This window comes from Balaenoptera acutorostrata, chromosome 5, assembly GCF_949987535.1.
Source record: "Balaenoptera acutorostrata chromosome 5, mBalAcu1.1, whole genome shotgun sequence".
NCBI classification, from domain to species: Eukaryota; Metazoa; Chordata; class Mammalia; order Artiodactyla; family Balaenopteridae; genus Balaenoptera; species Balaenoptera acutorostrata.
This window is the reverse complement of record NC_080068.1, coordinates 20,507,547-20,515,976: the sequence shown is the minus strand read 5'-3', so window position 1 is coordinate 20,515,976 and position 8,430 is coordinate 20,507,547. Positions and strand designations below refer to the sequence as shown.

At 43.5% G+C, this 8,430-nt stretch overlaps 1 protein-coding gene across 2 annotated transcripts; it reads left to right on the top strand.

Annotated features, from left to right (window-relative positions):
• The first annotated feature begins 278 nt into the window (after positions 1-278).
• On the top strand, positions 279-5,817 carry DDIT4L (DNA damage inducible transcript 4 like). 2 transcript variants are annotated; one of them, XM_007172908.3, is made up of 3 exons: positions 279-607; positions 1,567-1,706; positions 3,574-5,817. In XM_007172908.3, the coding sequence occupies exons 1-3, from the start codon at positions 522-524 to the stop codon at positions 4,062-4,064; spliced, it is 717 nt and encodes a 238-aa protein (XP_007172970.1). In that variant the 5' UTR covers positions 279-521; the 3' UTR covers positions 4,065-5,817. The 2 variants fall into 2 exon arrangements, with proteins under 2 accessions (XP_007172970.1, XP_007172971.1); XM_007172909.2 differs by lacking the exon at positions 279-607 and adding an exon at positions 1,104-1,277.
• The last annotated feature ends 2,613 nt before the right edge of the window (positions 5,818-8,430 follow it).

Sequence of the window (8,430 nt, the reverse complement as noted above, 5' to 3'; positions counted from 1 at the left end):
TCTACTGGCACACCAAAGCGGGAACAGTGTGGCTTAGGCACAGCGGATGAACACATAATGTTTGGCTTCTTGCTGATGGGTTGGGCGAGCATGTTGACCCTGAGCCGCTCCTCTGTCCCTCTGTGGGCTCAGGTTCAGGACTGCGCATCAAGCTTCACAGGGATTATATCCCTGGCAGGATGTAAAACACTGTACTTGTATCTTCATTGCCCCGAGCCCCTTCAAGACCGCCCAAGACCAAGTTCCTCCCGCTAACGGGGCTCGCCAGGAACTGCTGCCTTTGCGAATGACAACTGCTCCCAGAGCCCGGGAGGGTGGTGGAAGCAGCTAAAATCCCACTAATGGTTTTGTTTAGTTTCTTGGCAAACTCCCCTTCATTCAAGCTGCCGGCGCTCTGGAGCCAGGTCTAATTAGAAGGGTACCAGGCTCACCCTTCTCGCGGTGAAAACGCATTAGTCATAGATGAAGCAGTACGAAGGGTGCCGGGGGTGCAGCGAAGACCCGAGGCTGGAGAGCCTCGGATGCGGGAAGGCAAGCTAGAGCGGAGCGCGTGCGGGAGAGGAGGATACAGAGACCCTGGGACGGGACGCGGAGTCGAGTTGACTCGGTGAGAGGCCAGAACTAAGCGCAGAAATGATGCCCATTGAACATCTACACAGATTTAAGCAAAGTGGTCAGTCTGACAGAGCAAAGCCTCAGGTCACGGTAACAGACAAAAGGCCGAAAGCTTCCCGCTGCCCGGGACAGAAAGTCAACAAGGGCATCAGGAGTGTGAGTGTGTGCGCGCACGCTAGGGGAGAGATCGCGCCAAAGAATCCTGGCTGGTGGCGGAGGGGAGCGGTCAGTTTTGGGCGAGTCGTGCCCCCGGAGTTGCACTCACGGGGACCCGCGGCCCACCCAGGAAACAGCAGGTGTCAACGCTACCGCAAACTTAGCCTCAACTCCCAGCGGCTAGCCTAGGGCTGCTGGAAGTATCGGGGTTGCGATGCAACCGGACCCTGGAGAGGCGGGGCCCGGGGCCGGGGCGGGGCGGCGCAGGTGGGCGGGCCGGGGCAGGGTGAGGAGGCTGGGCCTATAAAACGCCCGCCGCCCCAGAAGCGAGGCAGCTTAGTGGAGCTGGGGCGGGGTGGGCTGGGGGCGAGCGGGGTGCCGATTGCCGCTTGGGTCCGCAGGTCCCTAAGCCCCCGAGGGAGGGGCCGCCTGAAGACGGTGCCTGCCTCGGTTTACCCGCAGGGTTTTGGCCAGCGAGCGCGTCGGCCCCGGCGAACTCCCAGCAAGTGAGCCTGGGTGGGAGGCGCGGGGCCTGGGGGCTCCGGTGCTCCGGGCGCGGGGGTGAGCTCCGCGGGGCAAGCCGGCTCCAAGTTTTGCTAACTTTGAATTAGTTTCAGGTTGTGACTGTTGGCGTCTGCGCTCCCGGAGTTTTGTGAACCTGGGTTGCAGAGGCCGGTTCCTCCCCTTTGGAAAAGGAATGCTTCGGCTTGTTCGCTCCGGGGACTCGGCATTTTAGGAGCCTCTGCACGTCTTCCTTGCTTTTGCAAATCTGTCCTTCTTGCCTCCTTTTTCTAGCGCCCCGGAAAGGCCGTTCCGCCCCGCGAGGGAAACAGAGCCGTTGACCATGGTTGCAACGAGCAGTTTGAGCAGTAAGAACCCGGCTAGCATTTCGGAGTTGCTGGACCGTGGCTTCCACCCGGGGAACCTACTAAACGGTGAGTTTCCCAGCCGCCTACCTCTCTTCCCTCCAAAGGTCGCAGCCCCTGGATAGATGGGATGGGCGGGCGTGCAGGGTCGACCCGCTCCTTGAATGTTGGAGGTGCCACTAAATCCATCTGAGGGAGACTCCTTTCCAAACTTTTAGCATCTTCTGTCCATGATGGTGAGAAACAAAAGAAGCAAAAATAAAATCCCAAGGGCTGCATCCATCTAGTCTGCGGCTAATACACTGTTCGGGATTAAAAACTGTACAGGTCCCTACCCTACATGGTTGTGAAGTTATGGTGAATTTTAAGTGTACAATTATGTGTGTTTTAACAAGTGTATTCACCTGTGTAACCACTACCATCACCTTCTGCCCTCAAAGTCCCATGTACCCCTTTGCCATCAATTCCCCACTCTACCTCTCCCGTCCCCAGGGAAACACTGATCTGCTTTTTGTCGCTATAGTTTACTTTCACCTCTAGGGTTGCATGCAGATGGAGCATGTAATATGTAGTCTTTTGTATGTGGTTCCTTTCCCACAGCCTAATGATTTTGAGATCCATGCTGTTGCTTCTATCAGTATGTGTTCCTTTTTGTTGCTGAGTAGTATTCTATTTGTGGATATACCCATTATTTCATTTTTTTAAGGCCAAAAGGAAACTTTAAAACAGCAGTGATGCTGGACATATTGTCATTTGCAATTTTAAACAGGAGTTTCTAAAGCAATACACTGCTCTGCCACTAAGGAGCTGTGGGCACCAATTGCTTAAGATCTTTGGGCCTTCCTCATTTAGAAGGCAAAGTGGTTGATGATCTAGTTTTATAGGCCAAAGCTCTAAAATTCTCTATTTTCAACATAGATAAAATATGGAGCCTTATAATTTGGAGGGCATTTGTTTCAATTAGTTTAAAAAAAAAAAAAGCAGTGATCTAAGTTTATGTGTGATGTGGAGAGAGGAAAATGCAGTAGCCAGTGAAGTGCAGTAGGCTTAGGGTGGGGAGCCCACAGGGCATCGGCCCGTGCTTGCTCAGTTGACTGCGTGTGGTGAGGTATCCTGCCAAGTGGTAGGATTAATTTGGAACGTAGGTGACCAAATGCAGAGCTATCTCCTTTCCTTTGAGCAAATCTAATTTTGTTTTCCTAGGACTATTTTTGTTTTGTTTGGCTACAAAAAACTACCCAGCCAGTTATAAATATCCATGTGAACCTCAGAGGTCTTCTCTTGGAGCAATTTTTAATCGAAGAGGTTGAAGCTAAAATTGGGATCTACAGGTCATTCCAGTAAAGACTTAACAAAAAAAACACAAATTTAATTGATGTTTAGTATAGTTCATCAAAGTTCATTTTAAGTTCATCACTAAAGGACAATAGCAAAAAATCTGTTTTTTTACGATAATAAGTGAATGTATTCTTAGAGTTAGAAGGTAATAATCCTTAGTCAAAAAAAATTATTAACATTTTTATTCCAGAACTAATGCATAGTCTCTGTAAAAGAAAATTAGAAAACCCCCATAAGCAAATCAGGGAGCAAGAAAGAAAAGAAAATCACTAGTATTCTAAGATAACCATAAATAGATTTGTGATGCGTAGTCAGATTGTGTGTGTGTGTACACATATAAATTTATTAAAAAATGGTTATAGCCTACCCACCTTATTTATCAAAACCTTTATTTCATAGGTGAACTTTCAGTCTCAAGTTAAATGATTTGCTTTATTACCCAGCGAGTTAAGAGCAGAGAGAGATCAGCTGACTTCCAAACAAATATTAGAACAAGTAGCTGTAACAGATAGAAATAAACAATGTTGCTATATCTCGGTATGTTTTTTCTGCTCCTGGATTTTTTTTTTTTTTAATCTTAAACTTCCATTTTCCACAGATTTTGACTACTGGGATTATGTTGTTCCTGAACCCAACCTCAACGAGGTGATATTTGAGGAGACGACTTGCCAGAGCTTGGTTAAAATGCTGGAGAACTGTCTGTCCAAATCAAAGCACACCAAACTCGGTTGCTCGAAAGTCCTTGTTCCTGAGAAACTGACCCAGAGGATAGCTCAAGACGTCCTGCGGCTCTCCTCCACAGAGCCCTGCGGCCTGCGGGGCTGCGTTATGCACGTGAACTTGGAAATTGAAAATGTATGTAAAAAGCTGGATAGGATTGTGTGCGATTCTAGCGTGGTGCCCACCTTTGAGCTTACCCTGGTGTTTAAGCAGGAGAACTGCTCATGGATGAGCTTCAGGGATTTTTTCTTTAGTCGAGGTCGCTTCTCTTCTGGCCTCAGGCGAACTCTGATCCTGAGCTCAGGATTCCGACTTGTTAAGAAAAAGCTTTACTCCTTGATTGGTACAACAGTCATTGAAGAGTGCTGAAAGCGAAGCACTGGAAAGGGTCCTTTTTCTGACTGGGTAATAACACTTCGCAGCGCTCCATTAAAGTCATTGTAGTTTGCCCTGCCTGCTCTTGGTAGGAAACCCCAAACTGAGTTCATCTTCTTTCTATTTCATATTCACGGCCACCCCAACTCAAGGGCTTATCTGGGGACTTTTGAAAAATGACCTACAAGAGAAGTACATTGTCTACATTTATCACAGTTTTTACAAAATGGAATGGAATGGAATAAGGAGAAAAAAAGAAGCAATCCACTTTAGTTTTTTATTTGACTCCACAAGTTTTCCAGGTAGTCTTGCTACTAGACTGTATAAACCCCCTTTGCCTAGTCTGATTTTCATATGGCTATTTTTCTGTACGTTTTTAGAGTGATTCTTTCAATCACAGAATCTTAACTGAATGATGCTTAGCCCATCAAAACTTGCAAAAGCTCATACCACCCATTTCCTGCCCCTACTCACATGGTCTTATACAGGAGGATAGGATTAAGTAGGTGAGCTTAATTCAAACTTAACCCCACGCAAATGTGAGTAAGGAACGTCACAGTAAGAACAGAGTTACGTACTTCTCTGTCTCTCTGCATCTTCTCCGCTCTTCTGTTTCAAAGAGGTGGCAAAAGCTTGAGCTACCATTTCAGTAACCACAGTATTGTTTTAAATAACTTTATGGTACAATATAAGCTCAGTTTTTCTAGTTCTTAAGTATTGAATTTTATCTTTAAGCTAGAAAAAGGGAAAATGCTGGTTTGTTTGCATGAAGTTGATTACTTTTCCATTGAGTGAATGGTGAATGTGTATAAGGACGGGAAGTGAGTTCCGGTTCCTTTCTCATTCACTTGATAATCTAGCGTCTTTTTGCTTTTACATATGCTTGATCTCAGAAGAACCATCTCATCCTGTCAGTGTTATCTCATCCTTGGCCTCTCCTGAAAACTAAAGGAACTCGCCTTAACCTGAATCTTCAAAGGAGATAGCTGCACACTACCACTTTTAATTATTAAGATGGGTCTATTTACAAAGTCTCCTTTGACCATGGGTATCTGGTTTATAGTACAGACTAGAGAATGAAAGTCATGATCTAGATAACCAGTGCACACACCGAGCTTTCTTCATCCTTGGATACCTGTCCCTAGGGAAAAATAAAGGCCTTATTTTTCTCTTGTTCCAACTAGCTAGATCTTTTTTTTTTTATGTTAATGAGAGAACATAACCTACACATTATCATGTTCATCCAGGAAGACCTTCACATCCTTGCTGTAGGTCATGGATAAGGAGCTTATTCATGTCTCCTTAGCACCACCTTACATACCTGAGGCCAGGGTTGTAGGGACCATGGCTTCATCCTGGTGTAATTCAAAAGCAGGCGTGATCCTGTTCCCATAAATGACCTAAAATTTCACTATTCAAATCAGCAAGTGTTCTAACAAATTGAACTCTTCAAATGCTTGGAAAGATACCACAAAGCCAATCTTACAGGACTGGGCCAGGATAAGTCGAGTTGTTTTGCATGTCTATTATTGTCCAGGGCTCTGAAGGTCACAGTAATTGTGTGGGCGAGGAGTCTCTGGCATGGATGTAGAACTGTTGTCCTTTTTCCACTAACAGTTGTCTTTGACTCTCTTGTCTTTTACACTCACAAAATAGTGGTGACTTACAGAGGCTCTTAAGTTAATATTCCTGTTAAAGGAAATTAAAGTTTGTCTATTTTTGACAATAAAGCATCATATATTTTTAATTCTCTTGTCCTCTTTGTCTTTTCTGAGTTTATGCAATGATCACCCTAAAATATATTTGACAATATTTGAGGGAAGGTGACAGAACAATTATCTCCTTTCTGACAAAGACTATTTGTACCTTTCATTATAATATTCCAATTGTATATTGCATGTGCTTATGTATCAATAAAGAGTCATTTGCTTCATAATTTTTCAAATATGATAATATTTTTCACTGGAAGACAATAATTTGAGCTCCTTTGGCAACTGCCTTTGAAAAAAATACTCATTGTGTAAAGGCTTTTTCTGTAGTTTTCCTAATGGCCAAATGCAAATACATCAGATTGTAAGATCAGTATACATTTTAATTTTTAGCAGAATATTCTATTAGAGCAACATATCTTTATAATTCCACAATTATTCATCAATTTGAATTTTTAACCTTGTCCACCTATCTTTTCTGTCTCCTCGAATTTGTCATTAGCTCAGATTTCTCACACTACCTAACCCACATTTAATAAGACTTGCTACGTCTAGGCACTCTTCTAGGTGCTTTACATAAACCATCTCATTTACTCCTCATAACAGCCCTATGAGATGAGACCACTGTCATCTCCATTTTATGGATAAATGACCAGATGCAGAGAGGTTAAGTAACTTGCCCAAAGTCACCAAGTTATGCAGGAGAGCCGAAGTATAAAACAGAGCCAAGTCCAGGAGCTGCGCTCAGTACGCTTTCTCCAAATGCATGAAGGAAACACAGACATCTTACCCACATCACCAAAGGACTGTAAAAATGATGTCAAACATTTGCCCTTAAATTCAAAGAAAAAATTCTTAATGTGATTTCTTTCCAGGTAGAAAAAAAGTAGGCAACTATTGACAGTATTTACCATTCATTGGAGCAGACCTGTGCTTAGAATTAAAAACGTTTCCAAATATTTAAAAAACATGCATTTCAATCCTGGCACCTTCACACCTATCTTTTGTAGTTGACCTAGTTACTTTCTCATGTACCTTCAAAAAGAGGTGTGATCTCTCCCTTATCTATCTCAGTGGGGAATAAACTGTTAGCTAGAGTGTGTGATGGCCTCCTGAAAGATCAGATGCCTTATTTGCCTCTTATTAATAGAAAGATAGTATAATTTTATGGAAATGGACTCAATATCCTGATTCTATTTTGCCAGTGATGTAGTCTATATCCTCATGGAGTCCGCATCATATCGCACTATTCACAGTTTTCCCACGTGCATAGTGGAAGGATGTGCAAGTATAAAAATCTTAAGTCTATTGCACTCAGGTCTCAATTATCTATATCGGTTTAAACAAGTGAGAATAAAAACAAAAGTCCAAGGCACATCGGCGGCAGATGAGGAGGGAGAGATACACGGTGACGAGCTGGGAGGAGAATCATGCAGATTTTCAGAACCCCGGACTCCTGCCTAGACTCTGCCATTGATTATAGACTCACAAGACTCCATTAGGTCCTCCACACCTGCCACAGACAAGAGATGAGAGAGACTATGAAGGATCTCGTGGGAAACTTGGGGGCTAGTTGTGGAAGTGACTACATAACTTCTGTCTACATCCCCTGTAGAACTCAGTCACATGGCCACATTCAATTGTAAGAGGGGCTGGGAAATATGGTAGCACGGTGTGCCCAGAAGTAAATGGGCTTGATGAACTGAAAACATAGTTTCTGCTACACGGGGAGTGACAAGTTATTCTATAAAACAATAGAGAGCCCAGACACAGGCCTATACATATGTAAACGGAAAGCTGATTTATAGCAGAGTTGGCACTTTAGAGCAATGAGCAAATAAATGATGGCGGGGACTTCCCTGGTGGTGCAGTGGTTAAGAATTCACCTGCCAATGCAGGGGACACGGGTTCCATCCCTGGTCCAGGAAGATCCCACATGCTGCAGAGCAACTAAGCCCGTGCGCCACAACTACTGAGTCTGCGCTCTAGAGCCCGTAAGCCACAACTACTGAGCCCACGTGCCACAACTACTGAAGCCCGTGCGCCTAGAGTTCGTGCTCCGCAGCAAGAGAAGCCACCGCAATGAGAAACCTGTGCACCACAAAGAAGAGTAGCTCCTGCTCGCCACAACTAGAGAAAGCCCGCGCAGCAACAAAGACCCAATGCAGCCAAAAAATAAATATATAAAAAATAAATAAATGATGGTGTTTTCCAATAATTGGAGCTATAATAATTATCTACATGAAAAAAAATGAAATTGAATGCATACAATTCCAGATTGATTAAAGAATTAAATGTGAAAGGGAAAGTTTTAGCTGACAATAGAATTTTTATGATTTTGAAGTAGAAAAAATTCTTAAGATGCAAAGAAATCACTCAAACTTTTTGTCTATCACCTAACACTATAAAGAATAAAAATACAACTCATGAACTGAAAGTATCTTCTATACATATAACTGAAAAAGAGTTAGTAACCATAATATGTTAAGAATTATTTCAAAGCAATTAGAAAAACACAAACTACTCAAAGGAAAAAAAATGGGCAAAATCTTGAATAGGCACTCTACAGAAAAGGAAACCCATATGGTGATAAACATATGAAAAGATGCTTTCTAATTATTAACCAGGGAAATCCAAATTAAAAGCACAAT